The following is a 27,773-nucleotide window of genomic DNA, read 5'->3' as shown; positions in this document are numbered from 1 at the left end:
GTAGTAAATAGGAGTACGAGGAGCAAAAAAAATCAAGCCCCGTTGCTTTGAGTCACCCGTTCCTCTCCTGAGCGGCGCAGAGAGAGAGAACGGGTAGATGGAACCCAGGTTGGGGGAGCCTTAGTCTGGATCCGATCAGCATCAGCGCCTCCCACCCCAGAAACCTCGCCAATTCTTTCGTTTCACCCGCGTGATTTGTTTCGCCCAATTCCTCCGTGTCCCGAAACTGGGCTCTCCAGGGTCTTTCCCATAGTTCGACGCCCGGGTCAGTCCCGGGGCTTCGTGGGTTCTAGCAGAAACGATCAGAAGCCAAATCTACACCGTCACAATGATACGGAGAACTCTGCCAAAACACCCATCGCGGTATCAGCCACCTTTTTTTTTTTACTTTTTACATTTTCCGTATATTTAAGAAAAAGGGCTATGAGGAGGAGGAGAAGGAGGAGAGCTGAATTATGCAGATATTTTCCCAAACCTCCATTTAACTGGGGATGCGTCCATGCGGCCTATCTTCTCCGTGGATTTTACAGGTCGCCAAGGGAGATTCAAAACTAGCAAAATATCCGTGTTTTCCAGTAAAACACGAACATTTCAGGGGGCAAACTGCTTTTCCCGCGGCATCTGGGAGACGGGAAAGGGCGAATTCATACTTGCCGGCGGGTACTCTTTTAGATAAGAACCCTGCCCTTCATTTACCGGCATTGTGGACGCCATCGCGGTATCCCGAATTTCCCCCTGGTCCCAGGAGCGTCGAGGGTAAATCAGGCAATACGGGCCAGGGGGTGGGGGGATATTACCGTGTCAATAGTATTCACGTCGTCAATATTGTAAATATGAATTGTCGCTAGTGTAACTATTAGAATTACGAGCCGCTACTAAGATAGGAAGCGCTCTCCTGCTTCAGACATATAGCGCTATTTTGCAGCTAGTCCCCCCGCCCCCCGCCCTTCTTTTCCCTTCCCCCAGCCCCCCAGGTTAAGGTATGGCGCTGGATTTGACCTTCGCCAGAACTTTCTTCTCCTTGACCCGGCGGTTCTGGAACCAGATGGTGATCTGCCTTTCCGAAAGGCTGGTGGCGGCCGAGATTTTCCGCCTTTTGTCTTTGGTGATGAACTTGCTGGCAGCGAACTCCCGCTCCAGTTCCCGCAGCTGAGCCTTGCTATAGGGGATTCGCTTCTTGCGGCCCCTCCGCAACGAGCAGCTGTCGGGCGGGAGAGGTCCCGCCGTCTCTGGACGGGCAGAGGCGGAGAGAAACTGAGTCAGAGGACCGGACCAGGCCTGGGCGGGGGGGAGGGGAAGGGGGCTGTCCTGAGGGTTCTTCCCACCTTTTCCTCCCTTCATTCATTCAAGCGTATTTACTGAGCGCTTACTGTGTACAGAGCACTGTATTAAGCGCTTGGGAGAGGACCAGCGCTTAGAACGGTGCTTGGCACATAGTAAGCGCTTAATAAATATCATCATTACTATTACAACAATAAGCCGACAAATTTCCTGCCCACAAAGAGCTTACAGTCTAGAGGCGGGGAGACAGACATGAATACAAATAAATAAATAGACAGGTATGTACTGAAGTGTTGTGGGGCTGGGAAAAGATGGGGAGGAAGAACAAAGGGAGCAAGTCAGGGTGAAGCCAAGGGAGAGGTAGATGGGGGGGGGGGGACTCAGTTAGGGAAGGCCTCCTGGAGGAGATGTGCCTTCAAGAAGACTTTGAAGTGTGGGGAGAAAACTGTCGGATTTGAGGAGGGAGTAGAACCCACAATGGGACATAACACACACACACACACACACACACACACACACACACTCACACTCACACACAGTTCAGAATTTAGGCCCGTGGAGAAAGTTAGTGAAGGCAGCAGGCTGCAGTGCGAACCTCCCGAGGATCCAGAAGATTCCCTTGTTCGTCCCCGCCTCCTGCTGTTCCCGACCCAAAGCTCCCAGTGTCCAGCCTTGAAGTCCCCGCTTTCCCCCCTCCTCACCCCGCCAAAGAGAGACCGGACAGGGCCGGGGAGTTGGGGGATCTGGGGTGGGACCAGATCGTAGAGACTGAGAAGGAGTGTGGCTCAGTGGAAAGAGCGCTGGTTTGGGAGTCACAGGTCATGGGTTCTAATCCCGGCCCCGCCATTTGTCAGCTGTGTGACTTTGAGCAAGTCACTTAACTTATCTGGGCCTCAGTTCCCTCAACTGCAAAATGGGGATTAAGACTGTGAGCCCCACGTGGGGCAGCCTGATTACCTTGTATCCCCTCCAGAGCTTAGAACAGTGCTTGGCACATAGTAAGCGCTTAACAAATACCATTATTATTATTATTACCTGCGAAAGGAGGCTTCCAGAAGGGCCCTGCCGGGCTGTGGTCGCTGGGGCAGCACCGCTGACCGTTCCACCCTCCGGCCAGGGCCCAGGGCGAGTAACTGTCCATGGGCAGGAGGGGATCGTGGCGGGGCTCCCCGGGGGGCCCGAGCCCCTGCACTACCGACACGTCCAGGTAGCCGGCCACCGGCTGGCAAGGTCCTGGATAGGCCGGGTAAAAGGAGAACTCGGGGGCCCGACTAGCGTAGTCTTCACCCGCTCCGGAGCCCACCGGGTACTTGTCCGGGGGGAAAGTCGCCCCCTGAGCCGTGGGCTTCAGGGACCCGCGGCCCCCGCGGCAGGAGCAGCAGCCCCCTCCCAAGTAGCCGCAGGGCAGCGGGGCGGGCGGGCCCCCTTGGGGAGCCCCCAGACCCAGATTACACGGCTTGGCCGGTCCTCCGGCTCCGGGGAGCTCCACGGGGGCATAGCCGGGCAGCAGAGCGGGGGCTGCGGGGCTGGCCAGAGTCGAGTGGGCCACTAGGCTTCGGGCCTCGCCGGCTCCCAGCATGGCTTTGGCCTCTTCCATGCTGGCGTAGCCGCCGGGCTCCATGGGGCCGTGGCCCGGAGCATGGGGGGGGGGGGGGGAGCTGTGCCGGGCTGGGGCCGGGTCTGGGGACTTGGAGCTGGAGGCTGGGGGGCCTGGGGAGGTCAAGGATGGGGCTAGGGCTGGGGTCGAGGCTAGGCCTCGGGACTGAGGGGTCCGGGCGGGGGGCTGGGGGCTGCGGACGCGGCCCACACTCCCCTCACCCAGGCCCCTGGGCTCCAAAGCGTTTTAAATCGCAACCAGAAACCTCACAGCCTGCAGCCCGCACCCTTGAGCTCGACACGACAGACGTAGGAGCCCCGCTCTGGCCTCCGATTGGCTGCGGTTCCCTCGCAGCCAGCAGAGAAACTAATAAAAACTTCTGGCAGAAACTGCGAAAATAGTCCCGAGCCCCCCCACCCACCCACGCCCCCTTCCCCAGCCCCTGTTCCCTATCCCCCGCCACAACTCGTTTACTGTGGCAGCAAATAATACGAAAGGGCGGGAGGGGAGCTTCTTTTCCACCTGCCCCTTTAGGAGGGGAGGGAAATGGAGAAAGAATGTGTGTGTGTGTGTGTGTGTGTGTGTGTGTGTGTGTGTGTGTGTGTTGGGGAGGAGGAGGGGGACCCGGAGCTTTGGAAAAGTTCAACGAGAGAATAAAAGTGCAGAAAGTCGGCCCCGCCCTACAAAACAACCACCTCTGGAGAGTAGCGACTCGTAAAGATAACACGGAAACACACTGCTGCAACCCAAGCTGCTGGAAAGATACGGAATGGGGGGGGGGGGGTCCTCCAGGTCACCCCAACAAGTGTGCATCCCCTGCTCCTTGATGGTGAACCCCACCCTAAGGAGTGCCTCAATCGAGGACGAGGGGAGGTAGGAAGGCAGGGAACCAATCTACCAACTCTGTTATACTTACTCTCTCAGGCGCTTCGTATTGTGCACTCGATAAATATGAATGACTGATTGATTGAGGGGAAGGGCAGAGGGTATCACGAGGAGAAAGGACACATAAAGGAGGGGATAGAATGCCATAAGTGCACTTTATGTGTTTTACAGAAGGCAGACAGATAGGCAGCTAGGAGAAAGAGCTAGAGGTGGCCAGGAAACAGGGGGCGAGAAGAGAGAGGCTCCCTGGTTCTTCCATGGAGTTGGGACATGAAGATTCTGATCTTAATTTCCATTTAAACAGGATTTACATGCCCCTAATTATCTGGGTCATTCTGGCCTCCAAACCCCAAAAGCTCATTCGACCAAAGATGAGGCATTGAGAGACACTGAGGTTTCACCTGAACTCAGACCTTGCCCAGGCCATCCCCCTCCCCAGGACCCCGGACAGCAGCCCCTCCCCCTCACCACTAGCCCAGCTTGCCCTTGCTCCCACACCCTGACCAGCCCCAACTCTCAGAGTCCAGTCAGTCGCCATCTCCTGACCCTGGTCATCTTCCCCTGCCAACCCAGTGTCTTGGCAGCCCTGATCTCATCCAGCTAGCCCATGTTTCTCCCCTCTTTTTAAAGGTATTTATTAAGTGCTTACTATGTGCTAGGCACCATGCTAAGCACAAGGGTAGCTACAAGATAATCAGGTTGGACACAGTCCATGCCCCACATGGGGCTCACAGCCCTAATCTCCATTTTACAGATGAGGCAACTAAGGCACAGAGAAGTGAAGTGATTTGCCCAAGGTACACAGCAGATAAGTACTCCCAGGCCAGTGTTCTTTCCACTGCATCACACTGCTTCCCTCCTCTCTGCTTCCCCAGCCCAGAGCTACTTACCCCCAGCGATATGAACCCAAATTTCTCCCTAAAGTACAAAGATGCTGAATACCCCAGGCAGCCAGGCTAGTCTCCACTTCATTCTATCCCTCATAGACCCTAACAGGGGATTCGAGGTCTCTCTCCCTCCAGCTGGACTTCATTTTGGGAAAGTCTCCTTTGCTCCCAAACCTCAGCATGAGTGTTTTTTCAAGCCTGAATGGAAGGAATCCGAGGCCTTTCCCACCCCCACACCACTTATGTACATATATTTAAATAATATATTATAAATTACTTATATTAATGCCTGTCTCACCCCCTTGCCTGTAAGCTCATTGTGGGCAGGTAACATGTCTGCTAACTCTGTTATATTCTCCCAAGCCTTTAGTACAGTGCTCAGCACATCATAAGCACTCAATAAATACCATTGATAGATACTGAGTACCTGGGCCCTAGCTCTGAGCCAGCTTTTAGGGAACAAGATTTAGGTATGGAAAAGAATAGAGAGGAAGAATTGGGACAACCATGACTTTGGGCATCCTGGAAAGGGAAATGGTCAATGCCTGAAGACATAAAAAGTTAAGAAAGGACCAGAGAATTAATCTCTGTGGAAATTAATCTGAAACATTTGGGTGAGAGTTTCAGGCTCAGGTATAATAGTGCAAGTGAGGGATCAGAAGGTAATAGCATTTATTGAGTACTTGTTATGTGCGGCGCACTGTAGTAGCGCTTGGGAGGGTACAATATAACGATTGGAAGACATGTTCCCTCCCATAAGTTTTCAGTTTAGAGGAAGGGTTGAGGGTGAAGAACAGTGAGAGATTCTGCCACCAACACAAAACCTCAGGATGTTTAGGATGAGCAAAGATTACAAGGTAGGACAGGTGAAGACAATCAGTATGACGGAGAGAGTGGGTTGGTGGAGAACCTTGAGGCCAGTAGAATCAACAGCAGAGCACCCCAAATCAACTCAGCTTGAGGTTCAGCCTGGATCTAGGGAGACCAGTAGCAAAGCATCCTGAATCAGCTCAGATTGAGATTCAGCTTGGGTCTATAGAGGTCACCAGCAAAGCATCTCAAATAATCTCAGGCTGGGGTTCAGACTGAAACTTCAGAAGTCAACAACAAAGCATCCTGAATCAGCTCAGAATGGGGCTCATCCTGGCTCTTCAGAGGTAAACAGCAAAGCATCCTGAATCATTTCAGAGTGGGGTTCAGACTGGGTTTATTGAAGTCAGCAGCAGACTGAATCAGCTCAGATTGAAGTGCAAACTGGGCCTACAGAGGCCAATAGCAAAGCATCCTGAATCATCTCAGATTGGGGTTTGTCTTGGGGCTGCAGAGGACAACAGGAAAGTATCCTGCATCAACGCAGACTGGGGTTCAGCCTGGGCTTATAAGAAGTCAGCAGCAAAGCATTCCTGAATCAACTCATACAGAGGCCAATAGCAAACCCTCCCAAATCAACTCAGATTGATGTTCAGACAGTAGAATCAACGGCAGAGCACCCTAAATCAGCTCAGATTGGGTTTCAGCCTGGGTCATCAGAAGCCAACAAAGCATCCCAAATCAGTTCAGATATGGGTTCAGCCTGAGAGAAAGGAGAGATAACTCAGCTCCCTGGGCTCTGGATCCTCATCTGCTATCCCATGTCTGGATTTCCCAACCGCCCCCCCCTCCACACACACACCCCACACAGGAACACACACACTGGGAACAGCCAGGCAATCCTCTTTTCGGCCCCCCGCCCATGCTCCCAACACAAAGCCTCAGGATGCTTCTTTACATACGGGCCAGACACTCTTTGGAGGTCAAGGCCAAGTTGAAAGTTAAGAGTCTGTTTACTTCCAGAACCCCTTCCATTCATCCCAGCCCCATAAACTGGCACTGACCTTTATGGCCCTAACACGCTGCTGAAACCTCGGCCTTTGAACGCTGCCACCCGCAGGGATTCCGGCAGGGCCGTTGGCACCTCGGTGTCAGCAGAGCCAACCATCTCTGAGCCCAGCCTGCTGTGGCAAGCCCCCACTACAGAAACAACATGGCCTAGTGGATAGGGCTCGGGCCTGCGAGTCCGAAGGACGTGGGTACTAATCCCGACTCCGCCACTTGTCTGCTAGGTGACCTTGGGCAAGTCACTTACTTATTTGGGCCTCAGACCTCTCACCTGTAAAATGGGTATTACAACTGTGAGCCCTATGTAGGACAGAGACTGTGTTCAACCCTATTTGCTTGTATCCACCTCAGCACTTAGTATGGTGCCCGGCACATAGTAAGTGCTTAACAATGACCACAGTTATTATTAATGATTATTATTCTCCATTCTGTGGCCAGAGTCAGAGGGCTTGCTTGGTTTGTGCACAGCCAACCAGCTGTCGGAGGGCTGGTGCTTTTTTGTTATTATGTGTCTGGCACATAGTGAGCGCTTAACGCATACCATAATAATAATAATTATTATTATTACTGTTAACCAGTAGAAAATACAATTGGGAAACATTGGGCAGCAGGGGTGGGGACTGTTTTGTTGTTGGGTGCTGGGTTGTGAGGGTTACTACAGCTCTGACTGGGGTGTCATTGCTTCTGTACTGGGGGGTTGTGGGAACTCTTATTTTTGTGTTGTGGCTTTGGGTAACAATAATAGCATTTATAAAGTACTGTGCTGAGCACCTGGGGTAGATACAAGACAATCAGATCTGATATATTCCCAGTCCTTTAAGAACTTCATAATCTAAGAGGGAGGGTGAACATCCACACTTTGTATATGCATTTAATTGAAGACCAGAGAGGTTAAGGGAGGTCACACAGCTGGACAGAGTGGGACTAGAACCCAATTCCTACTTCCAAACCCTCTCCACTAGGCCTTGTCTGTCTCCCCCTTCTAGACTGTGAGCTCGTTGTTGGGTAGGGACCATCTCTACGTGTTACCAACTTGAACTTCCCAAACACTTAGTACAGTGCTCTGCACACAGTAAGCGCTCAATAAATATGATTGAATGAATGAATCAACCAATTAAACAATGCGTTTACTGTGCATTTACTGTGTGCAGAGCACTGTACTAAACACTTGGGAAAAGACAACAGAGTTGATAACCATGATCCCTGTCGAGTTTACAGTCTAGAGGGAGAGACAGATATCAAAATAAATTATGGGTATGGGAAAGAGAAAAGTATAAGAATATTCACATAAGTACTGTGAGGCTGGGGTGAGTATCAAAATGAGCAGTGGGGCTCAGTGTAAAGAGCACGGGCTTGGGAGTCAGAGGTCATGGGTTCTAATCCCGGCTCCACCACCTGTCAGCTGTGTGACTTTGGGCAAGTCATTTAACTTCTCTGAGCCTCAGTTACCTCATCTGTAAAGTGGATATTAAGACTGTGAGTCCCACGTGGGACAACCTTATCACCTTTTATCCCCCCAGCGCTTAGAACAGTGCTTCACACATAGTAAGTGCTCAACAAATGCCATCATTATTACTGTTATTATTATTATTACCCAAGTGTGTAATCGATGGAAAGGGGAGGGCAGATAGAGAAAATAAATGAAATACGATATGATAGAGCTGATAGATGTAATCCCTGCCTGCAAGGAGCTTACGCTCAACAGGGGGAGACAGACATTAAAATAAAAGACAGAAAGGGGAAATATGGGGGAAATAGGTGAAAATTATGTAGGAATACATAAATGTCTGGGACTTGGGTGAGTGTTCTTATGAATCGGGCTGCTGAATTACTACAATTCTCTCTCTCTGAATGCTTGAATGTTTTCCCAATTCTGGAGCAGGATGCGTGTTGTTTTATGTAGTCTCCAGCCTGTACTTTCAGCTTTTCACCGTTATTCCAGGAACTGGGGAGAAAATCCAGCCCTTTCACAAATCTTTCCCCCCGCCCCCGCCCCCCAGCTCATTTCCCGCCTGACCCCATGGGGTTCCTAACTTCCAACTCAGGTTTTGAGGGTTTCCGTGGAGAAATTTATCTGCCTCTCTGTGCCTCTCCCTCATTAACCAGGAAGGCAGAAATGAGCTCAGAGAGCAAGCATTTTGAACAGAAAAAGTGGCTTGTCGGTTCCAGCTTCATTCTTTGAGGGGCGGGGGCTTGATGGGGATTGAGGCGTCAGCAAGCAGCGTTGCCTAGTGGATATATCTCGGGTCTGGGAGTCAGAAGGACCTGGGTTCTAATCCTGACTCCACCACTTGTCTGTTATGTGACCTCGGGTAAGTCACTTCACTTTTCTGGGCCTCATTTACCTCATCTATAAAATGAGGATTTTAACTCCATGCGGGACAGGGACTCCGGCCAACCTGACAAGCTTGAATCTACCCCAGCGCTTAATACAGTGTCTGGGACATTCATTCATTCCTTCAATCTTATTTATTGAGCGCTTACTGTGTGCAGAGCACTGTACTAAGCGCTTGGGAAGCACAAGTCGGCAACGTATAGAGACGGTCCCTACCCAACAACGGGCTCACAGTCTAAAAGGGGGAGACATAGTAAGTACTTAACAAATGCCATTAAAAAAAAAAAAATCCCTGCCATCCCTGAGTCTGGGGCGGGAGTTTTTGAGGCCGAAACACCGGAGGTATCTGAATTTGCGGGATCACGAGACCGAGACCTGTTCATTGCTACTCTTTTTGGCAACTTTTTGAGTTAGGAGAAGGAAGGGATTGGGCGCTGAGTCCTGTCCCGCGTCCTTAAGCCTCTCTGAACGGCAACCGCAGGTTTAAAAGGGAAATAACCACTGGAAAAGCGAAGTTCGAATCATCCACCTCGATGTTCGGAACAATTATGAAAGCCCCCAAATCACCGAGTCGAAAAATCAAGACTCAAAAGTCAAATTCTACCGAAACGATCTATTCCACTGCTTCCTCTTCTAACGGCTAGTTTTCACCAGGGGATGGGATGAATCGCAGAATCGCGGGGTGTACTGAGAGGAGGAATCGCCGACCAACGGGATGGGGGGCGGGAAAGGGAATAGGAGAGGGACGGGAACGGGAAGGGGGAAAGGAACAGAAGCGGGATGGGAGCGGGAACGGAAACGGAAGTGGGAACTTCGGGAGGTGAGCGGAGGGAAGCAGCATGGCCTAGTGGCAAGAGCCTGGGCTTTGGAGTCAGAGGTCGTGGGTTCTAATCCCAGCTGTGTCACTTCTGTGCTGTGTGACCTTGGGCAAGTCACTTCACTTCTCTGTGCCTCAGTGACCTCAGTAAAAAGGGAATTGAGACTGTGAGACCCATGTGAGACAGGGATTGTGTCCATCCTGATTGTCTTGTATCTACCCCAGCGCTTAGAACAGTGCTTGGTGCATAATAAGAGCTTAACAAATGCCACTATTATTATTAGAGAGATAACGGGACAGGAGGTCATTTATTCAATTCAATTTATTCGATTCATTCAATCGTATTTATCGAGGGCTTACTGTGTGCAGAGCAATGTACTAAATGCTTGGGAAAGTACAATACAGTAATAAAGAGAGAGAATCTCTGCCCACAGTGAGCTCACAGGCTAGAGGGGGGGAGACAGACATCAATACAAATAAACAGACATCAAAACAAATAAATACAATTAAAGATATATACATAAATGCGGTGGAGTGGGGAGGGGGAGAGAAAAGGGAGCAAGTCAAGGTGACGCAGAAGGGAGTGGGAGATGAGGAAAAGTATCGGATTTGCCTGGGAAGGCCTCTTGGAGGAGATGGGCCTTCAGTAAGGGAGGAGAGTCATTGTCTGGCAGATTTGAGGAGGGAGGGCAGTAATGAGAGCCTAAAACGGGAAAGGAAGCGAAGCGGGGGCGAAAGCAGAAGCCAACCGTGAGGGTCTGCTTCCCGAGGTGATCCCTGATTGTCAGGGGGCAGGGGGAGAGGACATATAAGGGGAACATGATCTTGTAGCAAACTAACTTCCCTTTCCTCACCCCTGAACGCCCATGATTCCGCAAGCCCCCGATTACTGTGGACAGACAAACGTTGCCCTGCGTGGTAGGGACCGTCTCTATATGTTGCCGATTTGTACTTCCCAGAGATTGATCATTTGGACCCCAAAAAAATTCTTTTGTCGAATAATTCAAAAATAACAAGCGCACATTGACCTCAAGCATCCGGAATTTTAGCATCGTACTAACGGAACCTGTTCCAAGTCCCGGAATTGGGAGAGGGGAAAAAGCGAACGACACTCGGATCGAGAAGGAGTGAGGTTGGTTGAATTTATTATCCGAGACTGAGGCCGAAAAAGACGGGGTTGTAGACCTGAGTTGACCAACCTGCAAGCTCCGAAATCCGGCTTGGAATCCTCGTACGGATCCGGGGTTGGGCTCAGAAAGTCACACCAGGTGAGTTTCTTGCTACCCATGGCTTATCCAGATGGAAGTTATTCGGTAAAAGGTTCTCACTCCTTTCTGCTTCCACAACTCACCCAGAGTGAAGAGAATGAGTGAAGAAAGGAGTTACCCAGATATCTCATCTCCAACCCCCCAGCTTACCTCCTCACATATTGGAGGCCAAAATATCTTTATGAGTTGAATGGTCCAAACAATTTGGTAGTGTAACCTGATTACCTTGTATCTACTCCAGAGCTTAGAACAACGCTTGGCACGTAGTAAGCGCTCAACAAGTATTATTATTATTATTATTAAAACCTCTTCTTTTATTCTTGTTTATGTAAAGGGAAAGGTGATTGAAAGCCAGAATATTTACCTCCTCCTGCTGCCGTAATATTTTCATTCCCTTCTCTTTTTCAGGAAAAAACCAACGATTTTATTTTCGGAGGAATTCAAATCCTTTCTACAAGAGACCGAGGGGAGTTGAGGAGAGAGGTCTTTCGGATTCTGGAGAACTTGCAATGAGAAGTCCGAAAAAGCCTCCCCAGTTCCCCCGCAGTTTCCGGAAAATGAATCGAAATATCCCATGCGATGTGGGGTATTGGGCGGGGCGGGCCATGATGTGGTTTATTCAGAGCCAAGGACCGACAAGGTTGGTTTTTTTTTAAGGTATTTGTAAAAGTTTACTCTGTGCCAGGCACTGTTCTAAGCTCTGAGGTGGAGACAATAGGAATGGACACAGACCCTGTCTCACATAATAATAATAATAATAATAATAATAATAATAATAATAATAATAATAATGTTATTTGTTAAGCGCTTACTATGTGCAAAGCCCTGTTCTAAGTGCTGGATAAGGCTCACAGTCTTAATCCCCATTTTACAGAAGAGGTAACTGAGGCACAGAGAATTTTAGTGACTTGCCCAAGGACACGCAGCTGAGAAGTGGCAGAGTCAGGATTAGACCCCAAGTCCTCTGATTCCCAGGCCTGTGATTTTTCTACTATCTTCTAGGGGCGCCTGAAGCGCAGAAACATTTTCCCTTCCTTCCTCCCTTTCCCCTTCACCTGTTTGCCACGTTTTCGGCTACATTTCTTAACTCCGCCCCTTCAATCAATCAATCAATCGTATTTATTGAGCGCTTACTGTGTGCAGAGCACTGTACTAAGCGCTTGGAAGGTACAAGTTGGCAACATGTAAAGACAGTCCCTACCCAACAGTGGGCTTACAGTCTAGAAGGGGGAGACAGAGAACAAAACAAAACATATTGACAAAATAAAATAAATAGAATACATATGTACAAGTAAAATAAATAAATAGAGTAATAAATATGAACAAACATATATACATATATACAGCTGCTGTGGGGAAGGGAAGGAGATAAGACGGGGGGATGGAGAAGGGGACGAGGGGGAGACAAAGGAGGGGGCTCAGTCTGGGAAGGCCTCCTGGAGGAGGTGAGCTCTCAGTAGGGCCTTGAAGGGAGGAAGAGAGCTAGCTTGGCGGATGTTGGGAGGGATTGGGGGCATTCCAGGCCAGGGGGATGACGTGGGCCGGGAGTCGATGGCGGGACAGACGAGAACGAGGTACGGTGAGGAGATTAGCGACAGAGGAGCGGAGGGTGCGGGCTGGGTTGTAGAAGGAGAGAAGGGAGGTGAAGTAGGAGGGGGCGAGGGGATGGACAGCCTTGAAGCCCAGGGTGAGGAGTTTCTGCCTGATGCGCAGATTGATTGGTAGCCACTGGAGATTTTTTAGGCGGGGAGTAACATGCCCAGAGCGTTTCTGGACAAAGACAATCCGGGCAGCGGCGTGAAGTATGGATTGAAGTGGGGAGAGACACGAGGATGGGAAATCAGAGAGGAGGCTGATGCAATAGTCCAGACGGGATAGGATGAGAGCTTGGAATCCGGAAGGGGAAAAGGGAAGAGGATTAACACTTTATTCAAAAGAATTGCATCCTTTATTCACCCCTCCCTCAGCCTACAGCACTTACATGCATATCCACAATGTATTTATTTATATTAATATCTGTCTCCTTCTCTTGACTGCAAGCTTGTTGTGGGCAGGGAACCTGTCTACCAGCTCTGTTATATTGTACTCTCCCTAGCGCTTAGTACAGTGCTCTGCATATAGGAAATGCTCAATAAAAACAATTGATTGATTGGGGGGCTGAGGGGACGGGGCTGCTGTGAAACAGCAACCAAAGAGCTCAGGGCGGAAATCAAGCGAGGAATTTCCGGGGAACAATCTGATTGCATCTGCCCCCCGCCCCCCCCCCCCCCCCAAATCCGATCATTTGATCAGTGGCAGGGCTACAACAGCAAAAGGGAAAATGGAGATAATTACCTGGGCACTTCAAGCGAAAAAAAATCATGCTTGTCTCGCTAGGTGAAGCAAGTGATTTAACTTCTCTGGGCCTCAGTTTCAGTTGTAAAGTAAGGATTAAATAGCTGTACTCCCTTCTACTTAGACTGTTAGCCCCATTTGAGACAAGGATTGTGTCCGAGATGATTAATTCGTATCTACCACAGCGTATTGAACAGTGCTTGACACATAGTAAACGCTTAAGAAATATAATAATTGTAATAATAATAATGTAACAGTGCTTGACACATAGTAAACGTCTAACAAATATAATAATAGTAATAGAAGAGAATAGAAGAGAAGAAGTATAGCTCAGTGGAAAGAGCACGGGTTTGGGAGTCAGAGGTCATGGGTTCTAATCCCGCCTCCGCCACTTGTCAGCTGTGTGATTTTGGGCAAGTCACTTAACTTCTCTGGGCCTCAGTTACCTCATCTGTAAAATGGGGATTAAGACTGTGAGTCCCATGTGGGACAACCTGATTACATTGTATCCCTCCCCCCCAGGGCTTAGAATAGTGCTTGGTACATAGTGAGCGCTTAACAAATGCCATCATAATTATTAATAATAATAATGTAAAGGGATTATTTGGTCAACATTGTTTCAATTGTTAGTAGAGGCCAATTTATGGAGACGCTGAGTGTCAGGGAAAAAGAAAGAACAAATTCCAGATTCTGCTCGTTCGGTAAGAAGCGGCAGTGCGGTCTAAAGGGAGCGGGAATGAGGGATCCGGATTCTAGTCTCAGCTGTGCTGCTCACCTGCTCTGTGACCTCGGTCATTCATTCATTCAATCGTATTTATTCAGCGCTTACTGTGTGCAGAGCACTGTACTAAGCGCTTGGGAAGTACAAGTCGGCAACATATAGAGACGGTCCCTACCCAACAACGGGCTGACAGTCTTGAAGGGGGAGATGGACAACAAAACAAGACATGTAGACAGGTGTCAAAATCGTCAGAACAAATAGAATTAAAGCTATTTGCACATCATTAACAAACTAAATAGTATAGTAAATATATATAAGTAAAATAAATAGAGTGATAAATCTGTGCAAATATACACAAGTCAAGCTGCTTCACCTCTCTGTTTCCTTATCCCCGATGGGGAGAGTAATACCTGTTGCTCCCTGACAGGTCCACATTAGATGAACGACATTATATAAACGGCTCAGAGCGCTTTTGGGAAACAAAAGAGCGTAGTATCCTGACGGCCCGTGACCGGAATGCAGGGAAAGAAGAATCCCAGGGGCGGGGGTGGGGGGAGGAAAGCGCTTTTTACCAACGAAATAAAAATGAAATTCAGGCTGATCCTCCCGTTCCCGTTCCTTCCCCACTCGGTGATGTGCGAGAGGATGCTCGAGATGATTAAAAACCCGGGCCCTGCCGGGCCGACGGCTGCAAATATATTTATTTATAGTATTTGTTTAAACGTATGTGTCATGCACTGTTCTAAGCGCTGGGGTAGATATAAATTACTCGGGTTGGATACAGTCCCTGTCCCTAATCCCGCTTGGGGCTCACAGTCTTAAGCAGGAGGGAGAACCCCCATTCGAGGAAACTGAGGAACAGAGAAGTTAACTGACTTTCCCAAGGTCACACAGCAAGCGTCTTCTGACTCCCAGTCCCGGAATCCTTCTACTAGGCCACGCTGATTTCCACACCGCTTTCGCCAGCCCTCCTAAACTGGGATCCCGCTCCCAATGGATCGCTTCCCATCGGCTTGTGAAGTATTGTTTCAAGCCTTTAGGGGAGGGAATGGGGCAGGGCCGGTGACCTGACGCCTTGAGTTGGATCCCTTTCGGGGTCTGTCGGGATACGCTCTGGGCATATCACCCCCCTCCTCAAAAATCTCCACTGGTTGCCTATCAACCTTCGTATGAAGCAAAACCTCCTCACTATTGGCTTCAAAGTTCTCTATTTCCTTGCCCCCTCCCACCTTATAATAATAATAATGGCATTTATTAAGCGCTTACTATGTGCAAAGCACTGTTCTAAGCTCTGGGGAGGTTATAAGGTGATCAGGTTGTCCCACGGTGGGCTCAACAGTCTTCATCCCCATTTTACAGATGAGGTAACGGGCACAGAGAAGTGAAGTCACTTGCCCAAAGTCACACAGCTAACAATTGGCGGAGCCAGGATTTGAACCCATGACCTCTGACTCCAAAGCCCGAGCTCTTTCCACTGAGCCACTCTGCTTCTCTTAAGCTCCCTTCTTACCTCCCTTCTTTCCTTGTCCATCCCAGCCCACGCACTCCGCTCCTCTGGTGCCGCTAACCTTCTCACTGGGCCTCGTTCTCGCCTATCCAGCCTTCGACCCCTGGCCCACGTCCTACCTCTGGCCTGGAATGCCCTCCCTCCACACACCCGCCAAACTATAACACTTCTTCCCTTCAAAACCCTACTGAGAGCTCACTTCCTCCAAGAGGCCTTCCCAGACTGAGTCCCCCTTTCCCTCTGTTCCTCCTCCCCTCCCCATTGTCCCTACTCCCTCCCTCTGCTCTACTCCCTTCCCGCCCCAGAGCACTTGTGTATATTTGTACATATTTATTATTCTATTAATTTTATTAATGATGTGTATATATCCATAATTTTATTTATTTATTTTGATGCTACTGATGCCTGTCTACTTGTTTTGTTTTGTTGGCTGTCTCCACCCTTCTAGACTGTGAGCCCGTTGTTGGGTGGGATTGTCTCTGTTGCCGAATTGTACTTTCCAAGCGCTTAGTACTGTGCTCTGGCCACAGAAAGCGCTCAGTAAATACGATTGAATGAATGAATGAATCTCGGGTCTCCTCTCACCATAGCCACTGGTTCTGAGCAATTAGCTCCTCTCGAATTAAATCTCCCAGGTTAAGAGAGCACTCGCGACAAGGCCGGGGCAACTGAATGCTCTCGAAGTTGAGCTCTCGAACGGAAAATGAACTTCAGACCACATATCGCTAACTGAATATTGTGCTACATTGGAACGCACCTTCGGTAGAGTAACCCCACCCACGGGACAGGCCTTCGTTTTCCCTTGGAAAGCAATCGGTAAGTAGGAATTAGCCTCTCGAGGGGGTGGCTCCCTTCCTTCCCGGAGGCGGGCCAGGAAACCAACCTTACCTGGAGCCGAGAAAGGGACTCTTCTTCACCACTCCAGTCCGAGGATGGCGGGCCAAGGTTGCCAGCGATCTCTGCCTGGAAAAAAAAAAGGTCTTTTTCCTCCCGTCCCTCCCGAAACCATCTCCTCTCTCCTAGAAACTTGATTCCGGGAAGGTCTCCTTGCTTCCCTGCTGGTCTCGGGCCCCAGAGTTTGAATCTTCCAGCGGAATTCCCTCATCGTCCCTATCCCTCTTCCCGGCTGAGCCTGGAGACAACGAGGATCTTTATCTTCTAATTCCCGCCGGTGGAGCTGGTTTTGACCGTGGCTCGGGGCTCAGGACTAGGGGGTTCAGCTTTTTGGGAACTCGGAATTCGGGATTCAGCACTCGGAATTTATGTTTGGGTTTGCAAGAGCGCGCAGAGACATACTGGTTTTCGTAACTTTCCCTAACTTGAGAGGAGCCGTTGTTTGAATTACAAAAATGGAGATTGGTGGGGGACTGGAGACAATTACTATTCATTCGTTCGTACATTAAACCGTATTTATGGAGCACTTACTGTGTGCAGAGTACTGGACTAAGCTCTTGGAAAGTACAATTCGGCAACAGAGACAATCCCTACCCAACAACGGACTCACAGTCTGGAAGCGGGGAGACAGACAACAAAACAAAACAAGTGAGCGTCCCGTTACCCCAGACTTTCTTAAATCCAGTTCCAACAGGGCTCGGGCTGGAGTCACCACCCTCGAAGAGAAATCGCCCCGTTTCCGGGGTTCAAAGCGAGATCCGTGACACACCCCGTAGGATGGCTCGGTGGGCGACTGCGACTCCGGTGGACGAATGGATTGAGCTGAAGACGGTGTCGCGACTCCAGGGTTCCATCATCCCGACAGGCGCCCAGTCCCGGTTCTCTTGGAGAATGGGAGAAAGATTATGTCTACACTAGCGAATTTATTGGGATATTTCAGGGCTGAGAAGTAGAGTGGCTTAGTGGGTAGAGAACGGGCCTGGAAGTCCGAAGGAGCTGCATTCTAATCTCTCTGCTCTGTGATCTTGGGCAAGTCACTTCTCTGTGCCTCACTTCCCTCACCTGGAAAATGGGAGTTAAGACTGTGAGCCCTTTGAGGGTATAGGGACTGTGTCCAACCCAATTACCTGGTATCTACCCCAGCGTTTAGTACAGTGCCAGGCACGTAGTAAGCACTTAACAAATACTAGTAGTAGTAGTAGCAGTAGTAGTAAACGTTTTTTAATCCTCTGAAATAAATGATATTTATCATATCATCAGCCCAGAATTGTGGCCGGGGCGACCAAAATGAGTTTCTCCGGAGCCCAAACCTTCTGCCCACGTGAATACTCTTTCAAATCCGACTTCCTGTCCACCAAGCAGCCGAGACTAGTACAGTGCTCTGCACAAAGCAAGCGCTCAATGAATACGATTGAATGAATGAATGAATAAAACCCGTTTATGGGGTCAAAGTGCTCAGTGGGACCAGAATTATACTGAGAGCTAGTTATGTGGATTCCCCCGAGTCTCTCTATAGTGTGTCCCTCCTGACAGGGCACTGGGGAGTTTCTAGGGCATTAAGAGAGTGGAAGCCGGGTATGAGATGAGGCAGATTCGGAGTGGGGTGTAGGACCCGAATTGGGAAGAGGGTTTTTGTTCATGGTCTGTGGCGGGAGCCCTTCTTGCTGTGTGTGTGTGTGAGTGTATGAGTGTGTGTGGGGGGAGAGGGGAGGGAGTCGGTCTGTGTTTCTAGTATGTGGGATTGAATCCATGTGGTAGATCCGAGGAAATGAGGCAAAATCCGAAACCTCTGAATCAGGGATTTTACCGATTGTAGTTTCCGACCAAGTTCCCCGTTAACAAACGGGACACACTATTAGAGAGACTCAGGAGAATCTACACTAACTAGCTGTCAGTATAATTCTGGCCCCACTGAACACTTTGACCCCATAAACGGGTTTTATTCATTCATTTATTCAATCGGATTTACTGATTCATTTATTATGAACAAAATGAGGATTTTCATTTTATTTTATTTTAATTTTTTTGGCTAATGGGGTGGTAGAAGCAGGGGAGAGGCCGCTGTATTATCCATTGTCTATGAAGTCCTCTTTTCCGATCACTCTTTTCCGTGTCGACCAGTTTCAGCGAACATGCAGATACACCCCCATGACAACGACGAATTTATCCGGAGGCCGAGGGGGAAAATGGCCTGGCCTTTCAAATTCCGCCCTCCCCAACCAAGACCCCCGTGTAGGTTTGCTCAGGGAGGAAGATGAAGAAGAGAGGGAGGAGAGGGAACAGTCCCCGACAGCGCTGACCCCCGCCACCCCGAGCCCCTTGGAGCCTTTAAGCCCTTCAGGACAGTCAGGAAGATCCAGGCTCGGGAATATCCCAACCTTCCAGGGCCCAGCGGACATGGCGTTTTCCCCTCCTTCTCCGACTCGGGGAGGCCAGAGAAGTCCGAAGCCGTCGGTTTTAGGAGACTTCCACTCCAGGGCGGAAAGATCTATATGTTCTATATGTAGATGTTCTTTATATATCTAAATGTTCTATATATATCTATATGTTCTATATGTGCCAATTTGTACTTCCTAAGCGCTTAGTACAGTGCTCTGCACACCGTAAGCGCTCAATAAATACGATTGATTGAATGAATGAATGAAAGATCACTTTCTCCATGGCCGGAGGAACCCGGGAGTCTTTGCAAGTCTACGCAGCCAGCAAGGCTTAGGAAATTCAACCCGACCCCGCAAATTCAACTAACCGAATTACGCAGATAATGAGGTGAAAGAGACTTATTTTAAGGGTGAATCACGCGCATGAGTATCCGCTTCACTTGAAAGGCCCGAGCTGTGGGGACCTAACCTGAGGTAGAAAGCAGGTTGGGAGGGGTTAGGGGTTTAGTTTTCCCCCCAAAGATAATAATAATAATAATAATAATAATAATAATAATAATAATAATAATATTTGTTAAGCGCTTACTGTGTGCCAAGCACTGTTCTAAGCGCCGGGGTAGATAAAAGCTAATCAGATTGTCCCACGTGGGGCTTACAGTCTTAATTCCCATTTTACAGATGAGGGAACTGAGGCACAGAGAAGTTAAGTCACTTGCCCAAGATCACGGAGCAGGCAAATGGAGGAACTGGGATTAGAATCCGTGACCTTCTGAATTCCAGGCCCGTTCTTTATCCACTAGACCATATTGCTTCTCCTAAGCACTTGATATCTTCCCCACCACCACCCCCGACTCAGCCTCACAGCACTTACATACATAGCCATAATTTATTTTAATGTCTGTCTCCCCCTCTAGGCTGTATGCTCCTTGTGGGCAGGGAACATGTCTATCATCTCTGTTGCATTGGACTCTCCCAAGTGCTTAGTACAGTGTTCTGCTCACAGTTAGCATCCAATAAATACCATTTACTGGTTGATTGATTGAAGACTCGACCTAAGAGGTCTCGTGGTTTCATTCCATGCTCTCTCTCCTCCCAAAGCTCAGCTCTACCAGGCTTATGCCAAGGAACAGAATAGTTCTTGGGGCTTCTGTCCTGGGACCGGCCCCTCCTTCTCCTCCTTCCTCCCATCATCTTCGCCTAAGGGGAAACTGAGGCACAGAAGGAGGAAGAGCCTGACGGAGTTCGCTGGAGACAGTTTGGCACCACCAACCTCGGCAGCAGTAACACAGAAGACTGGTGAGATAAGCAAGAACGAGGTATCCCAAAACTTGTGGGTCTAAATGCTTCTCCTCTCTGTTATGTTTGGGGTCCATACCTACATTATTAATAATAGTAACAATAATAATAATGATATAACTATAGCATTTGTTAAGTACTTATTATGTGTCAAGCGCTGGGATGGATACAAGTAAACAGGGTTGGACACAGTCACTATCCTACATGGGCTCATAGTATTAATCCTCATTTTACAGATAAGGTAAATTAAGTGACTTGCCCAAGGAAACACATTGAAAAAGGGAAGCAGGAAATCGAGTAATCCAGTTACCCGGCTGCCCAGAAAAGCCACTTTTTCCTCAGCCTGGATCTTCACCAGCAAATCACCAGACTGTTCTGGATCTGGTCTTGATTATCCCAAGTATTTAAGGGCAAAATAATCCAAATTCTGACTAAAATATCAGTTAAAATGTATTTTGAGGCCCAACATGCAGATAATTTCTGGTTATTTTAGGTGAATACTGGTTGGGATTTGAACCTGAATTATTCAGATCTTTGCCTTTATTTTCCATCATCATCATCATCGTCATCTACTCAGTGTCTACTGTGCACAGAGCTCTGTATAGTGTTGGGAGTTTGGGAATAGTCAATAACCTTTTTTAAAATAAACAACTCCAGTCTCTGCCCTTGAGGAGTATACAGTTACATTGTTTTCAAAGTAGTAGTAGTAGTAGTACTACTACTACTACTACTAGTAATATTACTATTACTACTAGTAATACTACCACAACTACTACTACTACTAGTAATAATAATAATAATAATAGTGGTATTTGTTAAGCGCTTACTATGTGCGAAGCACTGTCCTAAGTGCTGGGGGGATGCAAGGTGATCAGGTTGTCCCACATGGGGCTCACAGTCTCTTAATCCACATTTTATAGATGAGGTAACTGAGGCCCAGAGAAGTTAAGTGACTTGCCCAAGGTCATACAGCTGTAGTAGTAGTAAGCAGTATGGTATAGTGGATAGAGCATGGGCCTGGGACTCAGACGGTCATCAATCAATCAATCAATCAATCGTATTTATTGAGCGCTTACTGTGTGCAGAGAACTGTACTAAGCGCTTGGGAAGTACAAGCTATGGGTTCTATAGGTCATGGGTTCTAATGCTGGCTCCATCATTTGCCTGTTGTGTGAACTTAGGCAAGTCACTTCACTTCTCTGTGCCTCGGTTACCTCATCTGTAAAACGGGGATTAAGACCGTGAGCCCCACATGGGACAGGGACTGTGTCCAACTTGATTAACTTGTATCCACCCCAGCGTTTGGTACAGTGCCTGGCACATAGTAAGTGCTTAATAATAATAGTAATTATTATTATTACAAATAAGTAGTTTATTACAAATAATAATAATGGTAGTAGTAGTTGTAATAGTGGTAATAGTAGTGTGAGCTCCTTCTAGACTGTGAGCTCATTGTGGACAGGATATGTGTCTACCAGCTCTCTTATATTGTACTCTCCCAAGCATTTAGTGCAGTACTCTGTGCATCGTAAACAATCAATGTCTGTCTCCCCCTTCTAGACTGTGAGCCCGCTGTTGGGTAGGGACCGTCTTTATATGTTGCCAATTTGTACTTCCCAAGCGCTTAGTACAGTGCTCTGCACACAGTAAGTGGTCCATAAATACGATTGAATGAATGAATGAATGAATAAAAGAAATGATTGATTGCTAGTAGTAGTTATAGCAGCATTAATTGAGCACCCACGTTTTCAATGGTATTTGTTAAGTGCGACCCTGTTCTAAGCACTAGGGTAAATCAATCAATCAATCGTATTTATTGAGCGCTTACTGTGTGCAGAGCACTGTACTAAGCACTTGGTAAGTACAAGTTGGCAACATATAGAGAGGGTCCCTACCCAACAGTGGGCTCACAGTCTAGAAGGGGGAGACAGAGAACAAAAACCAAACATATTAACAAAACAAAATAAATAGACTAGATATGTACAAGTAAAATAAATAAATAGAGTAAATAGAGTAGGCCTCAGTCACCTCACCTGTAAAATGGGGATGAAGACTGTGAGCCCCCCGTGGGACAACCTGATCACCTTGTAACCTCCCCAGAGTTTAGAACAGTGCTTCGCACATAGTAAGCGCTTAATAAATGTCATTATTATTATTATTACATTATTAGTCCTGGCTCTGCCATTTTGTCTGCTGTGTGACCTTGGGAAGTCACTTCACTTCTCTGTGCCTCAATTACCTTATCTGTAAAATGGAGATTAAGACTGTGAGCCCCATGTGGGACAGGGACTGTGTCCAACATAATAATAATAATAGTGGTATTTGTTAAGCATTTACTATGAGCCAGGCACTGTTCTCAGCACTGGGGTGGATACGAGCAGATCGGGTTGTACACAGTCCCTGTCCCGCGTGGGGCTCACAGTCTCAATCCCCATTTTACAAATGAGGGTAACTGAGGCACAGTAAAGTGAAGTGACTTGCTCAAGGACAACAGTAGACAAGCGGAGGAGCCAGGATTAGAAACCATGACCTTCTGACTCCCAAACCCGTGCTCTCTCCACCGTGCCATTGTGCTTCCCCAACCGGATTGGCTTGTAATTACCCCAGTGTTTAGAACAGTGCCTGGCACACAGTAAGCGCTTAACAGTTACCATTAAAAAAAACCCTAGAGTGGTCAAAATAAATTAATCGAGCAGACCTGAAGGCACGAGGATGTAAACCCTCGTTATTGCTGTATTGCTGCATTGTATATTCCAAGCGCTTCAATTACCCCAGCGCTTAGAACAGTGTCTGGCACATAGTAAGCGCTCAACAGTTACCATTAAAAAAAAACATAGAGTGGTCAAAATAAATTCATCGAGCAGACCTGTAGGCACGAGGATGTAAACCCTCGTTATTGCTGTATTGCTGTATTGTAGTTTCCAAGCGCTTTAACTACCCCAGCGCTTAGAACAGTGCCTGGCACATAGTAAGCGCTTAACAATCACCATTATAAAAATAGAAACCTAGAGTGGTCAAAATAAATTCATCGAGCAGACCTGTAGGCACGAGGATGTAAATCCTCGTTATTGCTGTATTGTAGATTCCAAGCGCTTTAATTAACCCAGTGCTTAGAATAATAATAATAATAATAATGGCATTTGTTAAGCGTTTACTCTGTGCAAAGTACTGTTCTAAGCGCTGGGGGGATACAAGGTGATCAGGTTGTCCCACATGGGGCTCACAGTCTTAATCCCCATTTTACAGACGAGGGAACTGAGGAACAGAGAAGTGAAATGACTTGCCCAAAGTCACACAGCTGTCAAGTGGCGGAGTAGGGATTCGAACCCATGACCTCTGACTCCAAAGCCCATGCTCTTTCCACTGAGCCACGCCGCCTGGCACATAGTAAGCGCGTAACAACTACCATTACAAAAAAACTAGAGTGGTCAAAATAAATGCACTGAGCGGACCTATGTGCTCGAGGATGTAAACCCTCGTTATTGCTGCGTTGCTTTATCGCTGTACTGTTCTTTCCAAGCGCTTAGTACAGTGCTCTGCCCACAGTAATACGATCTAATAAACCCGCCCCCTCAATCCCCCGGGGGCGAAGCAGCAGAGACCCGAGGGCGTTGGGGGAAAGCAGAGGGAGGAGGACTGACTGAAAGAGGAATCCGAAAGAAAGTCAGCAAGAAGTTAACGATGTTTTTCAGTCTCGGATCTGCGGGCCGGGCGGAAGGCAGAGTCAACTTTGGACTTGAAAGGAGCCGTCCCACTCCGGGGATCCACCGGGCCAGAGCCCCAGGCGGGGTCCTATCATGCAGCTGTGCCCCTTTATAGGGGCAGGGGGGCTGCTTTTCTCGTCCTCATCCGGGCCCCGGGGCAGGGGGAGCGTCCTAGTGAAGCATTAACCCGGCTCTCCTCAAACCTCACTCCCGGGGACTACACACACGGCGGTCCGAGCCAGTCGGAGGCACTCAGAAGGTCGTGGGTTCTAATCCCGGCTCCGCCGCTCGTCTTCTGGGTGACCTTGGGCAAGTCGCTTCATCATCATCATGGTCATCAATCGTATTTACTGAGCTCTTACTATGTGCAGAGCACTGTACTAAGAGCTTGGGAAGTACAAATTGACAACATATACAGTCCCTACCCAACAGTGGGCTCGCAGTCTAAAAGGGGGAGACAGAGAACAAAACCAAACATACTAACAAAATAAAATAAATAGAATAGATAATCCCGGCTCCACCATTTGTCTGCTGTGTGACCTTGGACAAGTTACTTTACTTCTCTATAATAATAATGATGATGGTATTCGTTAAGCGCTCACTATGTGCCAAGCATCACCATCATCATCATCAATCGTATTTATTGAGTGCTTACTATGTGCAGAGCACTGTACTAAGCGCTTGGGAAGTACAAATTGACAACATATAGAGACAGTCCCTACCCAACAGTGGGCTCACAGTCTAAAAGGGGGAGACAGAGAACAAAACCAAACATACTAACAAAATAAAATAAATAGAATAGATATGTACAAGTAAAATAAATAAACAGAGTAATAAATATGTACAAACATATATACATATATACAGGTGCTGTGGGGAAGGGAAGGAGGTAAGATGGGGGGGATGGAGAGGGGGACGAGGGGGAGAGGAAGGAAGGGGCTCAGTGTGGGAAGGCCTCCTGGAGGAGGTGAGCTCTCAGCAGAGCCTTGAAGGGAGGAAGAGAGCTAGCTTGGCGGATGGGCAGAGGGATTGGGGGCATTCCAGGCCCGGGGGAGGACGTGGGCCGGGGGTCGATGGCGGGACAGGCGAGAACGAGGTACGGTGAGGAGATTAGCGGCGGAGGAGCGGAGGGCGCGGGCTGGGCTGTAGAAGGAGAGAAGGGAGGTGAGGTAGGAGGGGGCGAGGGGATGGAGAGCCTTGAAGCCCAGGGTGAGGAGCTTCACTTCCCTGGACCTCAGTTCCCTCATCTGGAAAATGGGGATTAAGACTGTGAGCCCCATGTGGGACAGGGACTGTGTCCAACCTGATTTAATAATAATAATAATAATGGCATTTGTTAAGCGCTTACTATGTGCAGAGCACTGTTCTAAGCGCTGGGGGGGATACAAGGTGATCAAGTTGCTCCACGTGGGGCTCACAGTCTTAATCCCCATTTTACAGGTGAGGTAACTGAGGCTCAGAGAAATTAAGTGACTTGCCCAAGGTCACACAGCAGACATGTGGCGGAAGCGGGATTCGAACCCATGACCTCTGACTCCAAAGCCCGTGCTCTTTCCACCGAGCCAATTTGCTCGTATCCATCCCCTGCTCTTTGGATAGTTTGGATTAAGACTGTGAAAATGGAGATTAAGATTGTGAGCCCCATGTGGGACAGGGACTGTGTCCAACCTGATTTGCTTGTATCCACCCCCAACGTTTAGGACAGTTTGGATTGAGACTGTGAAAATGGGGATTAAAGACTGTAAGCCCCATGTGGGACAGGAACTGTGCCTAACCTGATTTGCTGGTTTCCACCCCCAGATCTTAGAACAGTGCCTGGCACCTTGTAATAATAATGATAATAATAATAATGACATTTGTTAAGCGCTTACTAGGTGCAAAGCACTGTTCTAGGCGCTGGGGAGGATACAAGGTGATCAGGTTGTCCCACGTGTCAAGTCATCAGAATAAACAGAAGTAAAGCTAGATGCACATCATTAACAAAATAAATAGAATAGTAAATATTTACAACTAAAATAGAGTAATAAATCTGTACAAACATATATACAGGTGCTGTGGGGAGGGGAAGGAGGTAGGGCGGGGGGGGATGGGGAGGAGGAGAGGAAAAAGGGGACAGCATTGCACTACTAATAATGATAGTAATTATTAAGCGCTTAGATATAAAAAATTAGAGTGGTCAAAAATCAAATGCATTGAGTGGACCTGTTTTTTTTTTTAAAAAAGAGCTTATTATGTTTCCAACATTGTCCTAAACGCTGGGGTAGATACAAGCTAATCAGATTGGACCTAGTCCCTGTCCCACATGGGGCTCACAGTCTTAATCTCCATTTTACAGATGAGGTAATTGAGGCGCAGGAGTGGAAAGGGTGGAGGCTACCAGGTGTAAGGGTGGGCGCAGAAGTTTACATCAACCCCAGTTCTCACAACAGTGCTTGGCACATAGTAAGCGTTAACGAGTAGCAAATAATTATATCCACACCTAGGTTCTGAGAACAATTGCAACACCCAGGATCACACTTCCGAGCCTCCCACCTTGGCACTGAAGTTTCCGTTTTGCAGTCACCTTGCTACTAGTTAGTTGCCCACCCGCTAGCCCTCTGAGACCCCTCCTCTTCATCATCATCATCATCATCATCAATCGTATTTATTGAGCGCTTACTGTGTGCAGAGCACTGTACTAAGCGCTTGGGAAGTACAAGTTGGTAACATATAGAGACGGTCCCTACCCAGAAGTGGGCTCACAGTCTAACAGGGGGAGACAGAGAACAGAACCAAACATACTAACAAAATCAAATAAATAGAATAGATATGTACAAGTAAAATAAATAAATAGAGTAATAAATATGTACAAACATATATCCTCTTCTCCCGTGAATTCTTCTGGGCCCAGCCAGAGGACAAGCAAGAAGTAGGGCACCTCTTTCTAGGATTTACCCACAACTTTTCACCTCTGTGTCTTCACGTCCTCCAAGCTTCTGACCGCATTAAGGTGTCGTGGAAAAGGGAATTGAAGGACTTGGGTTCTAGTCTCAGCTCTGCCTGCCGTGTGGACTTTGGGCAACTGACTTAATAATAATAATTATGGTATTTGTTAAGCGCTTACTATATGCCAAGCACCGTTCTAAGCACTGGGGTAGATACAAGGTAATCAGGTTGGATACGGTCCCTGTCCCACATGAGGCGCACACTCTTAATCTCCATTTTGCAAAAGAGGTAACTGAGGCACAGAGAAGTTGTGATTTGCCCAAGGTCCCCCAGCAGACAAGTGAGCCCGTTGTTGGGTAGGGATCATCTCTATATGTTGCCGATTTGTACTTCCCAAGAGCTTAGTACTGTGCTCTGCACACAGTAAACACTCAAAAAATACGATTGAATGAATGAAAGTGGTGGAGACGGGATTAGAACCCACGACTTCTGACTCCCAAGCCTAAATTCTCCTCGCATCAGTTCCCTCTTCTGTAAAGTGGAGGTAATAATACCTGCCTTTTCCTAACTCCTAGGGAGATTGCGAGACTAAAAAATGAGATAAATAATGTGAAAGGGGTCTGGGACTAAAAAGCGCTTTATAACATAAATTTTAATGGTCAGAAGGAGGGAGGGCCCTTTCGATAGGTGAGGGTTTGTCACGCTTTGGTTTCCCCCGGAGTCAGTGATTGGTGCTTAGTAAACGGTCTGGTTTCATGGCGCCTAGAAAACCAATATCTGGAGGAGAGATTGTGGGCTCTTTCATTGGTTCAGTAGAATTTATTGAGCGCCTACTGTGTGCAAAGCACTGTACTAAGCGCTCGAGAGAGGTACATACAACAATAAACGGGAGATCCCCAGACAGGACTGTCCGGAGCCCCGTGCCGGGAGATGAAGCATCGTGGCTCAGTGGAAAGAGCACGGGCTTGGGAGCCAGAGGTCATGGGTTCTAATCCCGGCTCCACCACTTGTCAGCTGTGTGACTTTGGACAAGTCACTTAACTTCTCTGGGCCTCAGTTACCTCAT

The 27,773-nt window shown here is 48.2% G+C and overlaps 1 protein-coding gene across 1 annotated transcript; it reads right to left on the bottom strand.

The window, feature by feature from the left end:
- Nucleotides 1-975: 975 nt before the first annotated feature.
- HOXB13 (homeobox B13) lies at nucleotides 976-2,902 on the bottom strand. Its single transcript, XM_038754837.1, has 2 exons — nucleotides 2,317-2,902; nucleotides 976-1,229 (listed from the first exon to the last, which is right to left on the bottom strand). Exons 1-2 carry the CDS (start codon nucleotides 2,900-2,902, stop codon nucleotides 976-978), a joined length of 840 nt encoding a protein of 279 aa, XP_038610765.1.
- Nucleotides 2,903-27,773: the final 24,871 nt, after the last annotated feature.

This window comes from Tachyglossus aculeatus, chromosome 11, assembly GCF_015852505.1.
Source record: "Tachyglossus aculeatus isolate mTacAcu1 chromosome 11, mTacAcu1.pri, whole genome shotgun sequence".
Lineage (NCBI taxonomy): Eukaryota > Metazoa > Chordata > Mammalia > Monotremata > Tachyglossidae > Tachyglossus > Tachyglossus aculeatus.
The sequence above is the reverse complement of the archived record's forward strand: the minus strand, read 5'-3'. Positions and strand labels throughout refer to the sequence as shown.